Below are 20211 nucleotides of genomic sequence, written 5' to 3'. Positions count from 1 at the left end.
TCTCCTGGTCTCCCATGGGGTGCAGGGCCCAAGCACTTGGGCCATCCTCCACTGCACTCCCGGGCCACAGCAGAGAGCTGGCCTGGGAGAGGGGCAACCAGGACAGAATCCGGCGCCCCGACCGGGACTAGAACCCGGTGTGCCGGCGCCGCAAGGCGGAGGATTAGCCTAGTGAGCTGCGGCGCTGGCCTGTGATAGCAGGTATCTTCAGGTCATTCAGTCAGGGTTAGAAAACACAGGTTCTATGATTTTTGCGGAGTAACTCTGTGTTTTAAAACATGGTAGAGGGACTGATGTTGTGACATAGGTGAATCCTCCGCCTCGGATGCCCGTATCTCATAAGGGCAGCGATGCGAGTCCCGGCTGCTCCACTTCCGATCCAGTTCCCTGCTGATGTGCCTGGGAAAGCAGTGGGTGATGGCCCAAGTCCTTGAACCCCTGCACCCACGTGGGAGACCCAGAAGAAGCTCCTGGCTCCTAATCTGCCCAGCCTCTGTCGTTACAGACATTTGGGAAGTGAACCAGCTGATGGAAGATCTGTCTCTGTCTGTCTCTGTCTCTCTCTCTCTCTGTAACTGCCTTTCAAATAAATAAATACATCTTTAAGAAAAAAAACCAAAAGCAAAACATGGTAGCATTCACGTTTGCTCCGAAATTGCTGAAGTCAGACTAGGGATTGGTGGGGCTGTAGCCACCTCTCCTATTCCTTTCCTGGCATGTCTCAGTTCTAGCTAAGGAATTGAATTCTAGGTGCCCTAGTGCCAGCGTTCATGTCACGGTCACAGAGCACTTGTTAAATAGCCTGTATCTGAAACCGAGGTCTTCCCCACGCAAATTTATGGATTCTATTTGGAGAATATCTTAACGTTTTAAGTTCTTAACGGAACCATCCTTACGTCTGTTTCATTTTGCTCAGGTAAGAGTATAGACTTCACTTTAGTCCAGGTGAGGAGACATTTGGGGGTCAGCGAAGTAGCAGGGCCGTAGTTCTGGTTGTCTCGCTGTGTGGGTGTGGAGCGTGCTCCCCCAAATGCTCAGATGGGGCCTGCCTTGCTCCGTATAAGGCAAACCAGGAGGCACCAGTGGCTCAACACTGAACGCAGACACACCCAGCCCTGGCCACGCTTGTCGTGACCATAGTAGGTTTTACCCACAGTTCCGCAGGTTTACAGGGAGTCTTACTCTGAGTGTATTTTACCCGTGTGCACTGAAATGCAATAAAAACACCAGAGGGGCACAGGAGCCCATCTCCTGATGCTTCTGGGCACAGCCATGGTTTACTGGTCCGGAGCTGAGGGAGAGCAGCGAAGGTAAAATTCTAGAGAAAGCGTCAGTGACGCTGAGGCACTGAGACAGCTTCCTATTGTTTTAAAGCTTTTAATTTTTAAATAATTATAAACTCACAAGAAGTTGCAAAAGTAGTGTAGAACGGTCTGTGTGCCCGGCTTCCCCCATGGTGGCCTCTTACTTAAAGACACCGGGTGGCCCAATGCAGTTAACCACACAACGGCTCCCTCTTTCTTTCTTTCTCTCTCTCTCTTTCTCTTACTTCCTTTCTTCCTTTTTCTTTTCTTTTCTTCTTCTTTTTTTTTTTTTACAGATTTAATTATTTATTCGCAAGTAGAGTTATAGAGAGAGATCTTCATTCTGCTAGTTCACTCCCCGGATGTCCTCAAAGCCAGGAGCCAGGGGGCTACATCCAGGTCTCCCACATACATGGATGGCAGGGGCCCAGACACTTAGACCATCTTCCACTTCTTTTCTGAGGCTCATTAGCAGGGAGGTGGATTGGAAGTGGAGCAGCCAGGACACAAACCAGCCCTTCCCCTTTTTAAAAAAAGATTTATTTTGTTTGAAAGGCAGAATTACAGAGATGGAGAGAGGGAGGGAGAGAGAGATCGTCCATCCGATGGTTCACTCCCCAAATGACCAAAATGGCCAGGGCTAGGCCAGGCCAAACCAGGAGCCAGGAGCATTTTCCATGTCTCCCACGTGGGTGCAGGGGCCCAAGCACTTGGGCCATCTTCTACTGCCTTCCCAGGCACATTAGCAAGGAGGTGGATCGGAAGTGGAGCAGCCAGGACTCAAAATCGGCACCCAGATGGGATGCCAGTGTTGCAGGCGGCAGCTTTACCTGCTATGCCACAGTGCCAACCCCAGATGCTTTCTTTTTAAGAACTGCAAAGTTACGTTTCCCTAAAATGCAGAGAAGCTCAGCTTGTGTGTGCTGGGCCCTATGTGGTGAAATAGCGTGGTGTTCTTAGCGCAGTGAGATTCCCGTTGGATGGGTGGTGTTTGCGTTAAGTGAATGACTGCCGTCTAACATATGGGAGCATGGCGAAGCTTAGCATCCTGTGCGTGTGCTTCCAGCAGCACGCGTGAACGTTTTCTTCCCAGCATAGTGTGTGTTCCTTCATGTGCATTCTTTCTCCCAGGAGCTGAAATACGGAGATGGAATACAGCTGGCTCGGAGTAGAGAACTCGATGAGTGCTTTGCCCAGGCCAACGAACAGATGGAGATCACCGACAGCTTGATCCGAGAGATGCGGCAGATGGGCCAGCCCTGTGACGCTTACCAGAAAAGGTACTGCCCACCGAGAGGGGCTGCCACGCACCTGCCGGTAATGAGTCCCAGGAGCCCGGTCAGCTGTTAGAGGACGCCCAGTGTTCCCTGGGAAGGGCTCCGGGACTCGGTATCGCCCAGCCTTGGGTCTCTCCTACAGATGGACCCCTCCCACTGTCTTCAGACTCCAAAGCTGCCATGCGAAGTATTAAACAGACCTGTCCAAGAGAGAGGCACCTTTCAGAAAGTCCAGTTCCCATTTTTTAAAAAAAGACTTATTTATTTATTTGAAAGAATTACAAAGAGAGGGAGAGACAGAGATCTTCTATCCACTGGTTCATTCCTCAGATGGCCACACGCTGGGCAAGCTGGAGCCAGGAGCCAGGAGCTTCATCCGGGTCTCCCACATGGGTGCAGGGGCCCAAGCACTTGGGCCATCTCCTGCTGCTTTTCCCAAGCAATTAACAGGGAGCTCGACTGGGAGTGGAGTAGCTGGGACACGAACTGGCGCCCACTTGGATGCTGGCGCTGCAGGTGGTGGCTTTACCTGCTACATCACAGCACCGGCCCCGTCTAGGTCTGATTTTGCAGTTCATCTTGGAATCCCTCTAACCGAGAGAGTTGCACAGCCCTTTGGCACAGCATCTGACTTTGTAAGTCCAGTGTCAAGTTGAGCTTAATTTAATAAACCCAAAAGTGAGACTGCCAGGGCTGGACATGAAGGCTGGAAAGCAGAACTGTGTAGTCTGAATTTTTTCTCAGGCCACCCAGGGTCCTGGGGCCTTAGGAAAGTGCCCAACACAAAACTTGGAGAAAGCACAAGGCACCACCTGGTTAAGCAGAGGTGATTCAACATCCCGTGATATTTCAGGATTTGAACAGCTGCCTAAGGTTGAATTTTTGTATGTGATCAAGATTCACATCGTGGAGTGAAGGAAAAAAAAAAAAACCTCCAAAGAAAACATTAGTGACCTGTGTGTTGACCCAGGGAGACTCGGGAAAGGGGTGGCTTGCCCTGGGTTCCCTAGGTTGCCTTCTGCCCGGCTGTAACCATCCATCCTCCTCTTCCTCCCAGGCTGCTGCAGCTCCAGGAGCAAATGCGAGCCCTTTACAAAGCCATCAGCGTCCCCCGAGTCCGCAGGGCCAGCTCCAAGGGCGGCGGCGGATACACCTGTCAGAGCGGCTCCGGGTGGGATGAGTTCACCAAGCGCCTCACCAGCGAGTGTCTGGGGTGGATGCGGCAGCAGAGGGTAAGCGGCCGCCACAGGGCGGGTGCTGGTGCTCCGCCGCCCCGAGCCTGCGTCGGAGTGAGATGGGTCAGCCCCACGGTTCTCCTCGCCAAGAGTGTTCTGGCCTGCAGATGGCTTTTTGGAGTTTTCCACCTATGCGATTTTTTAAAAAAAGGATTTTATTAATTTATTTGAAAGGCACAGTTAGAGAAAGAGAGAGAGGACGTCCATACACTGATTCTGGGGCCGGGCCAGGTTAAAACCAGGAACATATAACTCTATCAAGATCTTGCGCACAGGTGGCAGGGGCCCAGGTACTTGGACCATCTTCTGCTGCCTTCTCAGGGCATTAGCAGGGAGCTGGATGGGAAGCAGAGCACAAGGGACTTGGACTGCTTTTCCAGTGTAGGATGGCGGCGTAGCAGGCAGCGGCTTAACCCACAGTGCTTCTGCCCCCTTCTCTACAATATGAAAGTGGTCTCCTACTTTGAAATAAATGTTTCAGGCAGCTTTTTTTTTTTCTGTGCATCTTAGCGAATCAGCCTCCTTGCTTTGTAGTCTTACCTTATCACACAGGTAATAATTAACAGGTGTAATGTAATTAGTAGGTTTTGAATATCCAGCTCTCACTGTTCATCACCGGATCTGCTGGGGGAGTGTCTGTGCTAACTAACTTCACTGTCCTGCAGGGGTACCTGACCTCACCCGTGTTATTGACATATACAGTATTACTATACTATAAAAATACCTGTCAGGATTGCGCGTTACTGATACGGATCGGTATTTTTGAAACACACACACACACACACACACACGCACACAGCGGTGGTTTGTTTAAAATGTTATCAAAGTGGAGGAGCTGGGAGCACGGACTGGATCTTCTGGTTTGGGTTCCCTGGTCGGCGGCTTCCCTGATACTTTGAACAGTCCGTCCTCTCATTGTGCAACCGTCAGGTCCCCGGTGTGGGAGGGAAGTGAAATAATGGCGGCCGAAGTCTGTGCGGATCCTCTCTCTGGAACTGGGGTTTCTAAACGGAGTATTTCCAATGCCAATTATTGTGCGGGGTCATGTAGTAATTACGCGCTGTAATGAACAGGTGGCGAGAGACGTATGCCCTAATTGGGCAGATAGGAATTTTATAATGAAAACCTGCTAGTGCACACCCCCTCAGAGGAGGTGGGTGTGTGAGAACAGAGATCATTGGTTACGCGATGTGGCTGTAAAGGCACTCGCTTTGTGGGACCAGCCAGCAGTGGTTCCGACAACTGTCAGTCACTTTAAAATTCTTCCCTAGGTGGTCAGGGCTTTGGGACTAAAAATTCGTTCACTGAGTTAACTTTTTTGCATGTTCACAAAGACTGGTGGCCGAAATCTTGTGCAAAATCAGTGCGAAAGGCAAACCCATCTGCATGTTTTCAAATGCCCTCGAATCCTTGAACACACATTTCCTGCGGGTTTTGTGGGCTTTGGTTCCATGCCAGAAACTGAGGGTTCAAAAACTGACACTCCTTAGTCCTGACAGTGAATAGTATTGAAGAAAGACACATGCATCCAAACGCCCGATGTGCACACAGATCCGTGTGTGATTGATTGCTGCATGAGGGCACGGTCAAGTCTTGCCTGGTTAGCAGTGGGGGAGAGGGTGGTGCCCCAGCCCCTGGAGAGCGGAGAGGTCAGAGCGAGGCTTGCGTTGTTGGGGCTTGAATGCTTGAATGACTTCAGCGGGATTCACGATGGGAGGTGGAACAGCCTTTGAGCCCAATCAGCCGTGAAACCGATCCGCTGATTTCTTCGTAGGACAACCCACCGTGTGTCATTCGCTGGATTCACGCCAGGTGTAGCTTTGTTAGAACATCAGCGTTCTTAAATTTCGCGTGGACTCGGCTCTGTGTCATTTCTGCCAGAGATCACGGAGGGGCCGGGCTTTCGGGGGCGGGCAGGCCGGCAGGCCGGCGGCCTGATCACTTGCAGCTGGCTGCTGTGCCGTGCTCTGCGGCGCGTGTCCTCTTTCCCCTTCTGCCCTCTTGCATAGCCTGCATTCTTCACTCACTCCCGGGAGACCCGGCTGCAGGGCCGGCTGATAAGAGAGGCCCTTCCCCGGCGCACGGTCAGGAGGCACACTCGCATCTCCCGTGCCAGGGTTTTGGTTTTGTTTTCCTGATCCCTACAGATACCGCACACCTGGCCGGTAACGAGCGGCGTGAGCAGCAGCCTGGCCCCCTCGCCGCCTTCCTGCTGCTTGCATCCGGCTCTCTCAGTTTTAAAGCCCAGACAGTTGCAGGAAAGCAGGGTCGGAGTCCTGGGTAACCTCCAGTTATCTGACCCTGAAATGGCTGCCGTGTCTGAAGCTTTGCCAAGGCCGCGAGAACATGGATGTGGCTTAGAACAATGTGTGTTGTGTTGGCAGCCCGAGCCTGGACTGTCTGCCCTTGGCAGGTCCGAGAGATGACACAGGTGATTGGGAAGTTGACATGTGCTCACACACCAGAAGGATGAGGTCATGGGCTTGCTGCAGTGTGCGGCCTGTGAATTCTTGCCATGTGGCGTCCTTAAATTTGAGACTCAGACAATAAATCTGGCCGTTTAATTTTTAAAAACTAACATGAATCCACAGCCTTCATATCACCGATGTTAATTCAAATTAAGACCTCGAATCCGCTTGGTAATGTCCCTTTGAAATGGACCATGGGGAGATTTGCCTTCTGAGAGGCAGTGGGAGATGCTGGATTCTTAGAGCCAATTACTTTTATCGAAACAATTTAAAGGATAAATACGGACAAGCACCTTGGGGTTAGCTGTTTAGCTCGGGAGGCGGTGCCTGATTGCATTGTGTCAGTGATCTTTGAGAACGTGTAAAATGACTGATGAAGAAATGTCTCATTGTTACAATTTACGTGTGCAGGCATGCTGACAAGTCTCCACAGGCGCACTTGCGTATGCACATTGAGGTGTCTTCTTTGAAGTCATGATCCTGGATTCAAGGATCCCATTTCTAAATTTCTTACTTGGCCCTTTGGGCCGAGGTTACACAAGGGACGTATTTAGCAGTCCCCATGAGCTGCCTGGGGGTCTTCAGCCTTTAAGAAATACTTTGGCTTCCAACATACTTCATATTTACATCCTTCCTTTTATCCGGAACACAGCTCTGGGTGTCTCTCGGGACTCTGACCCCTGATGCTGTAGGGAAGTGAATCAGATGCCAAGGGGCAGGATCGAAGGGCACCTCTCTCTCTCTCTCCCTTTGCAGGCGGAGATGGACATGGTGGCCTGGGGCGTGGACCTGGCCTCGGTGGAGCAGCACATCAGCAGCCACAGGAGCATCCACAACGCCATCGGGGACTACCGCTGGCAGCTGGACAAGATCAAGGCCGACCTGGTACTTTGCAGCGTTTCCTTGTGGGGGCCCCAGACAGAGCAGCAAAGGGTTGTATAGTTCTCTAGGTCAGGCGATTCTGCCTGAAGCACTGGGGGCTTCATTCTTTCCCAAGAGACTGGAAGCTTCTTAGGATCCCATTTTATAAGTGGGGAAGTGGAATCCCATAGACCTACCAGAGATGGTGTTGACCCCGGGAGGAGTAATACAAACGCTCATTTCTCAGCACTTTGTAAGTCGGTGCTGGTGGGGTAGTCGTCTGTTTCTACAAAGAATAGAGCATCTCTTCCCATAGGAAAAAAAAAATACAACCGTCATATAGTTTGTGTCTAAAACAGACTTCTGTCGAAAGAAATCCCGTCTCATCCTGTCCCCCACTCTCCTGCACTGAAAAAAAAAATCAGACCTGGAGCTGGGTTGAGATGACAGGCTGTGCTGTGAAGTGCTTGGGAAAGTAGCATGAAAGAAGACGTTTGTTTGGGGCAGATGTTTTGAGATCTATTTGCCTCGTCTGCGTCTTCTTCTGGAAGACTCTTTGCAGACATGGATTTCAAAAATGCTTTGGCACCAAAATAAATGTATTATAAAGTAATTGCGTTTTCCATGGGCTTTTTGAAGTTCCCTTGGGTTAGTCTCCCAGTTACTTTGGTGTTAAAGCTACTCTCATTTCTTCCATATATATATATATAAAACCTTACTCCTGTCCACCTAGTATCTGACCAACATTCTCCCTCCTTTCTCTAAGATCAGGGGATCCTGACTTGTATTTTTAAACTTGTGAAAAAATTGGCCACAAGTGAGTCTTTAGGCGTCTGACCAGGACTGTACTGGCACTCCCAGGTCATTGAGGCTTTGCCTTCTGGCCACTGGGGAGCAGGGCCCTGTGTGTAATAAAATAGTTCACAGAGCCAACCCTTGTTTGTACGGGAGGCTCAGAGGCCAGCGTCTGTCAGAGGGGGCTTTAGCAAGGCCGCGTCTAAACCACAGGGGCACAGCGTGGATAAACACCTACCTGCTTTTTGTCATCTTCCAGCGTGAGAAGTCTGCCATCTACCAGTTGGAGGAGGAGTATGAAAACCTGCTGGTAAGCCCCTTCTTTCTCAGCCTCGCGTAGTGTCTGCCAGGGTCGACCCAGTCAGTCCCGTACGTGCCGAGCACCTGCTGGGGGTCCCCGCCGAGACACTGGCGGGGCCCGCACTTCCCTGCTCACAGATGAATTTTAGTTTCTTATTGCTGAAGACAGCACCCAGCTCTGTTGTGTTCCAGTGAAGTGTCCTAGAAAGGGCACAGTTAAAGCTTGTGAATTGCATTCTTTTGAGGAAATATCAGCAAAAACAAAACAAAACAAAACAAAAAAAACAAAAAACAAACAAAAAAACAAAAAACAAACAAAAACCTGAAACCCTCATTTTCCTGAGATAAGTCGCCAGGCCATCGTCGTCACTGTCTTACGCAGACGTCTGTCAGTTACTTGTTCCTGAGACGCAGTCATGTGTGTCTCTTAACGACAGGCGTATGTGCTCAGGAACGGGTTGTGGGGCGGTTTCTTGGTTGCATAGTTGCCCTTAGACACACTAAGGTGGCTACTGTGTTGCTAGGCAGTAAACTCCCCCGCTGGCAGAGATGCTGTGTGACTGCTTCCGATTGTGTCACCTTATCCTCACTTTTTGAATACTTCCTTGTTGGCGCTGATACCGTTGAAACACCGAGGCTACTGGTGACACAGCAGTTTTCCCATGGAGGCCGGTGTGACTGGTGCCTGATAGCATCTCGAGTTTTAGGAGGGGAGCAGATGGTAGAAGGTTAAGAGCCCATTTCCCCCTGCATAGTCTAAATCTAAAGACTGAACCTCAGCGAGTTTCTGAATGCAGACCCTTTGGGGTCAGGACGTTGGACTGGATCTGAAGTTGCCGTCTTGTTCATCCCAAATGGGGCGGTCTCTTTCCCACCCCGGGCGGGGGGTGGTCCGTGAATGTGCGTGATTAATGGTATCCGTTCTGGCGGCCGTTTGGTGAGGGCGCCGCTCCCTGCTGGGTGCCGTTCTGACGCTGCCTTTGGACCTGCCGTGCAGAAAGCGTCCTTCGAGAGGATGGACCACCTGCGGCAGCTGCAGGGCATCATCCAGGCCACGTCCCGCGAGATCATGTGGATCAACGACTGCGAGGAGGAGGAGCTGCTCTACGACTGGAGCGACAAGAACACCGACATCGCGCAGAAGCAGGAGGCCTTCTCGGTACGCCCCTGCTTCCCGAGACCCCCTCTCTCCTGCCTGCAGCGCTGCTAAGATCGCAGAAGGCAGGGCTGGGTCACGTGGGGTCAGAATTGGCTCCTTCAGACAGCCCGGGGTCTGGCTCTGCAGCCAGAACCGGTACTCACTGCAGCTGGGTCACTCCTGCGCGCTCCTGGACAAGCCTTGTCGCCAGTCTGGTCCCAGCCCCATCGCATCTGCCAGTCTGGTCCCAGCCCCGTCGCATCCGCCAGTCTGAGTCTGGTCCCAGCCCCGTCACATCCGCCAGTCTGAGTCTGGTCCAAGCCCCGTCGCATCCGCCAGTCTGAGTCTGGTCCCAGCCCCGTCACATCCGCCAGTCTGAGTCTGGTCCCAGCCCCGTCACATCCGCCAGTCTGGTCCCAGCCCCATCACATCTGCCAGTCTGGTCCCAGCCCTGTCACATCTGCCAGTCTGAGTCTGGTCCCAGCCCCATCGCATCCGCCAGTCTGAGTCTGGTCCCAGCCCCATCGCATCCGCCAGTCTGAGTCTGGTCCCAGCCCCGTCACATGGATCCCACGCATCCTTCCCAGCCTTAACGGTGCTCTGGTTCCCGAGGACAACTCCACATGGGTCTGTGGCTCTGCTCGTGTCCAAGCGCAGCCCTGTTTGTCTTCCTCCAGCTGCCGTGGGCGGGATGGAGGCCTAGTAGTGGCTTCCTGTAAAGGGTTTGTGTTTTCCTCTCGTTCCCAGATACGCATGAGTCAGCTGGAAGTCAAAGAGAAAGAACTGAACAAGCTTAAGCAGGAGAGTGACCAGCTTGTACTCAATCAGCACCCAGCTTCGGACAAAATCGAGGTGGGCTTCGCGGAAAAGGGCCCTCGCGTCAAGTGCGGTCCCTCTGGTGCAGGAGCGAGGGATGTTTTGCCTGCCAAGGGCCCTTTGGATATTTAACATCGCTCGTGGGCCATACACAGTTATCAACTTAAAAATTAGCCTGCTGTCGATTTATTGAATTTCGAGTCCCACCTGCCGTTCGCTTGGCCGGCAGGGCAGACCGAGTGGCTTTGCGAGCCTTGCGTGGTCTGCAGGCCCCCACGTTCCCACCCCCACAGATAGCTGAAGGAGTCTCCATCATAAAGCTGCGCCAGTTTTTTCTTCTATTTTGCATCAATCCCCTGGCCCAGGGTTGGCAAACATTTCTGGAAAACCCAGATAATAAATACTGGTTTTACTTATTATGATACGATGACTTGTGGGCCGTTTGGTCTCTGTCCCTGTGACTCGATTCTGCCCCTGTGTGGCGAAAGCAGCCCTAGACAGTCTGTAAATGAATGAGCATGGCTTGTTCCAATAAAGCTTTATTTACAAATACCGGATGTGGCCGTTGGACTGTAGCAAGTTGGCCTCTGCCAGAGACTGTTACCTGTGGGCCGTGCTCAAGGCCTAGTTCAGCTGGTAGCACTGATGTGGCCATACTGGTTGGACTGAAACTTCCATGTCAGTTGGTTGAGACTCACTGCCCTAGTTCCCCAAAGCCCTCTGCCTGGAGATGCCTCCAGTCTCCCCACGATCCCGCGACGGTCCAGGAGTAGCCCTTGCGGTAGCAGAGGGACCCTGTCCCGGTGTCATCCCCCGGGGCTCGTTCTGATTGGTCAGTAGCTGCACCCTCCTCCTAATGGTATCAGTTTCTGAAAACTGATTTGAAAATCTAACTTCTGCTAAGCCAAGCAGGTGGGAAGTTCTGTTGTCCGTTTTTAGAAAAAAAGTTTGCTTGGCTGGGAATCGGATCAAGGGCTCTCCTGAGCTTCGCTCCGGCTCCCCCGCCTGCCCGGGCGCGTGCTCCTCGGAGCCCCTGCCCGGCCTCGTGGGTGAGCCTGCTGGTGCTTCCCTGCTGCAGGCCTACATGGACACTCTCCAGACGCAGTGGAGCTGGATTCTGCAGATCACCAAGTGCATCGATGTCCATCTCAAGGAAAACGCCGCCTACTTCCAGGTGTTTATACTTAATAATAGTTTTGTTGTTTTCGAGGTCTCACCAACCTTACCTTTTGAATGTGTTTTAAACAGCACTGACATAAAAAATCTTGACAATATCGCGTGAATCCTGTTTTTCACGTTTCACTTTAGAGGAGCATAGATTTGTAGCCCGATGGCCAGTCCCTCTTGGTCTCCTGCGGTCTCTGATGTAAATTCTTCCTACCCCGAGCTTTCCCTGTAGCCACCTGCCAAAGAGCGACCTAGGGACGGTAGTTGTTGGAACAGAACCAGCAGAGGATGTTGTTTATTGCACTGCTTGTCCACTCAGTGCTGTTGCCGTCATCATCACTTTGAACTTGGGCCTTGCTTTCTTCCCCAACAGTTTTTTGAAGAGGCGCAGTCGACCGAAGCCTACCTGAAGGGCCTTCAGGACTCCATCAGGAAGAAGTACCCCTGTGACAAGAAGATGCCCTTGCAGCACCTGCTGGAGCAGATCAAGGAGCTGGAGGTATCGCAGCGCTCCCCAGCCCGGCTCACACTGCCGACTGGCACCAGTGCACCGTGCCGCCCACAGCCCAAGCAGGAGGCTCCCCCCCCCATAGTATTTAAGTGGCTTTCCTTTTTTTTTTTTTTTTTAAGATTTATTTATTTATCTGAAAGGCATAGTTACAGAGAGGCAGAGAAAGAGAATCTTCCATCAGCTGGCCACTCCCCAAATGGCCACAATGGCCAGAGCTGGGCCGATCCATAGCCAGGAGCCAGGAGCTTCTTCCAAGTCTCCCATGTGAGTGCAGGGGCCCAAGGACTTGGGCCATCTTCTACTGCTTTCCCAGGCCATAGCAGAAAGCTGGATCAGAAGTGGAGCAGCTGGGACTCGAACCAGTGCCCATATGGGCTGTCGGTACTGCAGGCTGTACCTGCTACGCCATAGCCGCCAGCCCATTAAGTGGCTTTTCTTAAAATGAACTTTCTGTCCTTGACCACTAGAGGGAGTTCCTTTTGCCTCAGTGTGGGGTAAATGGCTCTGAACAACAATGGAGAGAACACTGATTACTTAGCAGGACAATCCCTCTGGGAAAGCGTGCTTTATCGCTGTAGTCCTTTTAAACAAGGCTGTTCTTTCTGCCCACTTGATTCATGGCTGCAGAGCTCCTGGAGAGGCCTGCTGGGAAAGGTTCTCATATTTCCTGCTGACAACGTTGTGGCTTTTTTTTTTTTTTACCTGTAATGCAACTCTAGCACTGCTTAGTTTGCAGGGTTGTAGTATCTACGTTAATGCTGTTTGAAGATCCCCAGGGCATTGGCATTGAACTGCGGTTTTCTTTGCAATTGCAGAAAGAGCGGGAGAAAATTCTGGAATACAAGCGTCAGGTGCAGAACTTGGTGAACAAGTCCAAGAAGATTGTGCAGCTGAAACCACGCAACCCAGACTACAGGAGCAACAAACCCATTATCCTCAGGGCTCTCTGTGACTACAAACAAGACCAGGTGCGCTCAGCGGTTCAGGGTGATGCAGAAGTTGCCCCCTGCTTGACATAGCGGGAGTGGGGCGCCTCTTCTCTGCCCAGGGCCGTCTGGGTATTTATAACATCATTCACGGGCCGTACACAGCTATTAACCTAAAAGTGAGCCTGCTGCAGATTCACTGATAGTCCAGCCTGTGGACTCTCTTGGCAGGGCCAGAGCCTAAGGTTTTGGGGGGCTTTATACAGCCTGTGGGTTGACGTTCCCCATCCCTTACCTACAGATTCTTGTGAATCAAGAGAGCTGGATTTACCCCAGGTGACCATAAGCAACAGAGTCTGTGTCTTGTCTTTTATAGATGAAGTAGTAAACCATTCTGAATCATTAGCACAGTTGCTTTATGAGCTCCAAAAAACATTCTTTGGAAAGCTTAATACTTCTTTCTTCTTGCTTATCCAGCGTCTGTGCCTGTGGTCACCCTTACCTTTACCTGTCTGACAAAAGAGACGAGGAATGACGTGGTCACGGGGCAGTGCGTGTCGTTAGAACCCAGACAGTAGCCACGCCCACCGATTCCGCAGCCTCTGTGGGAAACTCATGCATTTTGTAAAGAAGGAAACCGGTTTCTAGGAATTACATGGTTTGCACAGCGCCTGTTAAATCAGGGAGAACTCAGAAATATAAAATGTGATCTGTTCGTTAGATAAACGTTTTATAAAGCAATAAAGATCAACTTTAGAAAACAATGGAATCTATCGTACTGGGCGGAAATATTGTCAGAAGTCGCATGGAAGGAGAAGGATGAGTAAGAAGTTAGCTGAAACGGAAATAAAAATACTCCGCAGGCAAAAAAAAAAAAAAATACTCCGCAGGCAGGCTTGGTGCAGTCTATGAGCGAAGACGGTCGCCAAGGTTCAGGTCGCCGCTGGAGGAAGCTATCTCGTGCTGGAGTTAACTTTTAGAAAGTTGTTTTTCTGGAGACCCATACCAGAATGTTTTGGTTTTGATTTTAAAATTTTAGAGCAAATGAGTGAGACTCACTGGAGCCGGATATGTTTAATTCGCAGAAAAAGCAACAGGCTTGGAGGAGGCTTGCTCTGTGGAAGGATCTCCCCTTTACTCGTAGATCCCCTCTGATTTCTTTGCAAAACGCTTCTCCTAATTCAGTAAAAGGCGGCTCTCTTCCCGCACCTCTCAGCCTCACGTGTGTTATTAAACCATCGGAGTCGCTGGGTTGTGCAGCCAGCAGCCGGCAGTTGGCACGTGTTCATCTCTGTTTCTTCCTCTGAGAAAAGAAAAATAAATCCCGACGCGTGCACCCGCGAACACGGCTGACCCGCAGGCTGCTTGCCTTCCAGAAAGTCGTGCACAAAGGGGACGAGTGCATCCTTAAGGACAACCACGAGCGCAGCAAGTGGCACGTGACGGGCCCCGGCGGCGTGGACATGCTGGTGCCTTCCGTCGGGCTCATCATTCCTCCCCCAAACCCGCTGGCCGTGGACCTGTCTGGCAAGTACGTTGGCGGCGCTCTCCGTAGCCGTGGTGTGAAGGGCGGGAGGAAATTTAGATGGTTGCAGGGGGCGGACATTTGCTGCAGAGGTTAAGGTGCCATTGGAATGCCTGTGTGCAAGTCCCAGCTCTGCCCTGATCCCAGCGTCCAACTAACAGTGCACACCCGGGAGGCAGCAGGCGGTGGCTCAGCCGGTGGGGTCTCTGCCACCCTTGTGGGAGACCTGGATTGTGTTCTTGGTTCCTGGCTCCGACCTGGCCCAGCTCAGCTGTTGTGGGCATTTGGCGGGGGTGAATCAGCAGATGGGAGATCTCTGTCGCTGTCTCTCTCTGCCTTTCAAATAAATAATTTAAAAACAATACATTTTTTGTAAAGTGAAAAAAAGAGAAGTTCATTACCAGAATGGCCTCCTGAAAAGGAACCTGTGACCGTTAGCTTCTCTGTGTCCCCGAGTTCTGTGTTGAAGACGCTGGTATTGTCGGAGGGTAGGAAAGAGTATCTGGCCATGGGCGCTGGGTTAAGACACCTCTTGGGAAACCTGCATATAGGATCAGTGTCCGGGTTCAAGTCCCGGCCCCACTTCTGATTCCAGCTTCCTGATAGTGCACCCCTGGGGGGCTGCAGGTGGTGCCTCTAGTATTCGAGTCCCTCCCACCCATGTGGGTGGCCCCTGTTGAATTTTTGGCTCCTGGCTGTGGCCTGGCCCCATCCCTAGTTGTTGCAGGCAACTGGGGAGTGAACCAGTGGAGGAAGGATCTATGCCTGTCTGTCTGTGTCTCTGTGCCTTCAAGTAAATAAAAATAAATAAAATTTTAGGGCTGGCACCGTGGCTCACTTGGTTAATCCTCCACCTGTGGTGCCGGCATCCCATATGGGCACTGGGTGCTAGTCCCGGTTGCTCCTCTTCCAGTCCAGCTCTCTGCTGTGGCCCAGGAAGGCAGTGGAGGATGGCCCAGGTCCTCAGGCCCTGCACCTGCATTGTGGGCACCTGGCTCCTGGCTCCTGGCTTCGGATCAGTGCAACGTGCCGGCCACAGCGGCCATTGGGGGTGAACCAACGGAAGGAAGACCTTTCTCTCTGTCTCTCTCACTGTCCACTCTGCCTGTCCAAAAAAAAAAAAAAAAAAAAAAAGAGAGAGAGAGAGAAAATAAAAAATAGAAAAATAAATAATAAAAATTTTAAAATGTATTAAAAGAAAACCTGACTGTGTAGGATGACTGGAGAGAATATGAGGCTACTTCAAAAAGCCTATAAAAATATGGAATTAAAAGATAAGTTTATTTGTTGCAAACGTATTTGAAATCTATGCATAGCCGGCGCCGTGGCTCACTAGGCTAATCCTCCGCCTTGTGGCGCTGGCACACTGGGTTCTAGTCCCAGTCAGGGCGTCGGATTCTGTCCCGGTTGCCCCTCTTCCAGGCCAGCTCTCTGCTATGGCCCAGGAGTGCAGTGGAGGATGGCCCAAGTGCTTGGGCCCTGCACCCGCATGGGAGACCGGGAGAAGCACCTGGCTCCTGGCTTTGGATCAGCACGATGCGCCAGCCACAGCGCGCCGGCCGCGGCGGCCATTGGAGGGTGAACCAATGGCAAAAGGAAGGAAGACCTTTCTCTCTGTCTCTCTCTCTCACTGTCCACTCTGCCTGTCCAAAAAAAAAAAAAAAAAAAATCCATGCATAAGCAAAACCTTCAAAAATTTCATGGAAATGCATATCATGAAAAAACTACACATGGATTTCAAAAAAAATTTGGCACCAAAATAAACTTAGGTTTTAATTCCATTTTCCACAGACTTTTTGAAGTACCCTTGAAATATAAGTTACTTTTCAAAGTGCGTTTTGAAGTCCTAGAAAATGAGTCCTTTTACATGGAGCTGCACATTTTTTTTTTTTTTTTTTTTTTTTTTTTTATTTTTTGACAGGCAGAGTGGACAGTGAGAGAGAGAGACAGAGAGAAAGGTCTTCCTTTTGCCGTTGGTTCACCCTCCAATGGCCGCCGCGGCTGGCGCGCTGCGGCCGGCGCACCGCGCTGATCCGATGGCAGGAGCCAGGAGCCAGGTGCTTCTCCTGGTCTCCCATGGGGTGCAGGGCCCAAGCACTTGGGCCATCCTCCACTGCACTCCCTGGCCACAGCAGAGGGCTGGCCTGGAAGAGGGGCAACCGGGACAGAATCCGGCGCCCCGACCGGGACTAGAACCCGGTGTGCCGGCGCCGCTAGGCGGAGGATTAGCCTAGTGAGCCGCGGCGCCGGCCTGAGCTGCACATTTACAATGCCTCCCATATGACTGTGCGCTCTTCCGTAGGCAGGGTGTTCACTTCACAGGCTTCTGACCACAGGTTCTTGTTAAACCTTCTGTATGGGAATCATCAACCCCACATGGCATAGCGAGGAAAACCCCCCTGAGCTGTCGCTTACACACAACCGGTGCCCCTGCCACCCTGCCTCAGGCCTCTGTCAATGAAAAATTGCTGAGAAACAAAACAGGAAAAAAAAAATCCACCGCATATTGCAGCCAGAATGACCTGAATGATCGAGACTATTGCACATACAATTGAGATCACTTCTGGGGAGTACGGAATGCTGACAGTTTCGGAAGTCGCACCTGTGCCTGTCGCTTTGTTAGGGATTGCTGTAAGCATGGCCGGCTTCCTGCGGGCGGTGAGGCGTGGCTGTCTGGTTCTAGCGCCCTGTCCCTCTGTGCCTCCTAGGATTGAGCAGTACTATGAGGCCATCTTGGCCCTCTGGAACCAGCTGTACATCAACATGAAGAGCCTGGTGTCCTGGCACTACTGCATGATCGACATTGAGAAGATCAGGGCCATGACCATTGCCAAGGTGAGTCCTCAGTGCCCCCGGCTGCCTGCAGTGCGCCACTGCATCTCATCAGGAGAGAGCTCAGCCTTCCTGGAGGTGGGGGCCCCTCTCGCAGAGACCGGGAGGAGTCGGCGCGGGGCTGGTGAGGAGAGGACGCGAAGCATAATTACCATGAGCTGAGAAGCCAGCGGCGTGGGTCCTCTAATTCTTGTTGGCTGCAGGGGGAAAGTTTGGTCACAAACCATTTCTGGTGCTCATGGGAGAAGGTGGGGTCACATTCATGGGACACCCCAAAGCATTAGTTGTTCTAATCCGTGGCTCTCAAGTTGTGGTCTGAAGAATCCCAGGTCCAGGGTCCTGTCGGGGTGACAGGAATGAACAAATGTAAGGAGGGGGCACAGAGTGGGCATGTTTTGAGGCCCCTGAGCCCCCTTTTTTTCTCATTAGCCAGAGCAGCTTTGTGTGCGGGCCTTCCAGATAGTGTTTCATTTGAAGAAGAGACGCCATGGGAGAAAATTGGAAAGCATTGAGGAGCAAGGTGTAGACGCTCCAAGACCTTTTATGTTGTAGCGGGCCACCGATGTGTGTCGCCTCCAGCCCGGTCTCGTGGGGACATTTTCCAGCCGGCTGTTCTTGGTGGCACTGCAGAGCCGGTGACACATCGCGAACCGCACGTGCCTGCTTTGTGCTTTTCCTCCAGCTGAAAACCATGCGGCAGGAAGACTACATGAAGACGATCGCCGACCTCGAGTTACACTACCAAGAGTTCATCAGGAACAGCCAAGGCTCAGAGATGTTCGGGGACGATGACAAGCGGAAGATACAGTCCCAGTTCACCGACGCCCAGAAACATTACCAGACCCTGGTCATCCAGCTCCCAGGCCACCCCCAGCACCAGACAGGTCAGCTGTGGCCAGCTCTCTCAATGCTTTGTGTAAAACTAGCCTCCGAGCCATTCCTTTGGAAGGTATTGTTTGCACCCCTCTTCGTGTTGCTAGAACCAAATTCCCAAAGCTGGGTGATTTGTCACGAAAAAGTTTCTTGGGCTCAGGATTCTGGTGGCTGGGAAGTCCACGTGGCCTGGTTTCTGGTGAGGGCCTTCCAGCTGCATCTTAGCTTGCAGAGCAGAAAGAGAAATGGCTGCAGGCAGGACGGGCCGGGAGTGTTGGTGCCCTCACTGTCTAATAACCCCTTCTCGAGAGACCTAACCCACCGCTGAGAGAGGGGCTTCCGCCCTTCCCTGGGGTTGGTACCCGCAGTCATTTCCACCACTCTTCACCTCTTGCTGTAACACTAGCAACCAAGCCCCAGCACAGGCACTCTTAGGGACAGACCCCATCTGAGTCACAGCAGTTGTATGTATATTACAAGTTCAGAACCAAATCAAAAGAGTAGGTATGCTTCTAGGGAGTGTGGATGATGTTGGAGGCCTAGCGCCCTTGGCAGCCAGGAGTTCTGATTTCTGTGGTCCTCACTTGTTTGTGCAGTGACCACAACGGAAATCACCCACGTTGGTTCCTGCCAAGACGTCAACCATAACAAAGTCATTGAAGCCAACCGAGAAAATGACAAGCAGGAAACGTGGATGTTGTTGGAACTGCAGAAGATTCGCCGGCAGATGGAGCACTGTGAGGGCAGGATGGCCCTCAGGAACCTCCTCCTGACCGACCAGGGCTCCTCACACCACATCACAGTGAAGATCAACGAGCTCAAGGTAGGCACCGCCTGACGCTTGGCCTGGTCCACGTGCAAGCGAACAGAAGTGCTGTAGGCGAGCAACATCGACCCTCAGGGACACGGACTTCCGGCAGGACCACCCCCCCCCCCGTTTCCAAATTTGTCGAAGGTCCTCAGGAGGGGGTTAAGCCACCCTTGCTGATGGGTTGTGGGTCAGACTACTTTTCAGCCATTTGTCCTTTGTATGTTTCTCCTTTTGTTTATTTCAAAAGTTTTCACGAGCGTTAGATTGATAGGGGCACGAGGTGGAATTGCCTTTATAGATCGGGAACTGACATGGAGGGATTCGGTTGGTGGGGCGAGGTCCAGAAGCCATCGGCAGAGCCGCGACGTGGCCCAGGTGTGTCACCTCCTCTGCTCAGCCGTGTCCGGTGTGCCACATTGGAGTGTCCGAGTGAGGTGGTCTAAGTAAGAGGGCCATTCTCCAGTAAGAAACAAAGGGTCAGTTCTGCCTCTCTTTCTTGAATCCTTGACATTTAGTAGGATTTTCAAAGGTAAAAAATGATCCTAAGATTCATAGAGCTACTTCATGAGTGTCGTTGTGTGAGTTGTGGCACATACGCACACCACAGTGGAGTACTATTCAGCCTTGAAAAAGGAGGTACTTCCACGTGCAAGAACACGGACGAGCCTGGAGGATGTTGTGTTCAGTGAAATAAGTCTGGCACCAGGTGACGAATACCCCACGAGCCTACGCATGTGTGGAATCTTAAAGAAAGTCCACTGTGTAGGAACAGAGGGCAAAGTGGTGGCTGCCAGCAGTGAGGACAGAGAGGATGGGGAGGTGTAGATCAGAGGGTACACAAGGCAGCTATGGAAGGTGACGGATACGTTAACGTGTTCGCCTGTAGCAGTCATTTTGCTGTGTCTGTTGAAGTGGCGTATTGTACGTCAGAAATTTATTCACTAAAAAGAAATCACACCTCTCCCCTCCTTCGGAAGAGTGTGCAGAACGATTCGCAGGCACTTGCCGAGGTCCTCAACCAGCTGAAAGATATGCTGGCCAACTTCAGAGGCTCCGAGAAGTACTGCTACCTGCAGAACGAAGTCTTCGGGCTGTTTCAGAAACTGGAAAACATCAACGGCGTCACCGACGGCTACTTGAACAGGTGACCGCGGCGGCCCCGCCTCAGTGCTCTGCCTTTCGCAAGCTTCGCTCCCGTTAGACGTCCTTTGCATGCAGTATAAACGCTCTGCGTGCGTGATTGTTGGTCTCTTTCCTGGTGACTTACTTCCATTCTTCTGTGGTTTCGAGAGAATGTCCTCTAGTCTCCGGTAAATCCCACCATGCTGAAGTCTAGTGCATCCTAGAAGTGAGCTCTACTCCTAGGGCCATA

General features: G+C 51.8%; 1 protein-coding gene across 2 annotated transcripts in view; it reads left to right on the top strand.

The window, feature by feature from the left end:
• The window catches only part of DSP (desmoplakin), a 47719-nt gene that overhangs the window by 14007 nt on the left and 13501 nt on the right, over positions 1–20211 (top strand). For both annotated transcript variants that reach the window (XM_089333442.1, XM_051855854.3), the window contains exons 3-16: positions 2436–2584; positions 3639–3813; positions 7041–7169; positions 8200–8250; positions 9238–9399; positions 10126–10230; positions 11273–11368; positions 11735–11860; positions 12688–12840; positions 14175–14329; positions 17032–17158; positions 17838–18039; positions 18625–18851; positions 19817–19983. In XM_089333442.1, coding sequence (XP_089189568.1) covers positions 2436–2584; positions 3639–3813; positions 7041–7169; positions 8200–8250; positions 9238–9399; positions 10126–10230; positions 11273–11368; positions 11735–11860; positions 12688–12840; positions 14175–14329; positions 17032–17158; positions 17838–18039; positions 18625–18851; positions 19817–19983 — 2024 coding nt within the window. The remainder of the gene's footprint in view (positions 1–2435; positions 2585–3638; positions 3814–7040; positions 7170–8199; positions 8251–9237; positions 9400–10125; positions 10231–11272; positions 11369–11734; positions 11861–12687; positions 12841–14174; positions 14330–17031; positions 17159–17837; positions 18040–18624; positions 18852–19816; positions 19984–20211) is intronic.

This window comes from Oryctolagus cuniculus, chromosome 5 (genome assembly GCF_051225735.1).
Source record: "Oryctolagus cuniculus isolate XC-2025 breed Fujian yellow rabbit chromosome 5, ASM5122573v1, whole genome shotgun sequence".
Taxonomy (NCBI): domain Eukaryota; kingdom Metazoa; phylum Chordata; class Mammalia; order Lagomorpha; family Leporidae; genus Oryctolagus; species Oryctolagus cuniculus.
The sequence above is the reverse complement of the archived record's forward strand: the minus strand, read 5'-3'. Positions and strand labels throughout refer to the sequence as shown.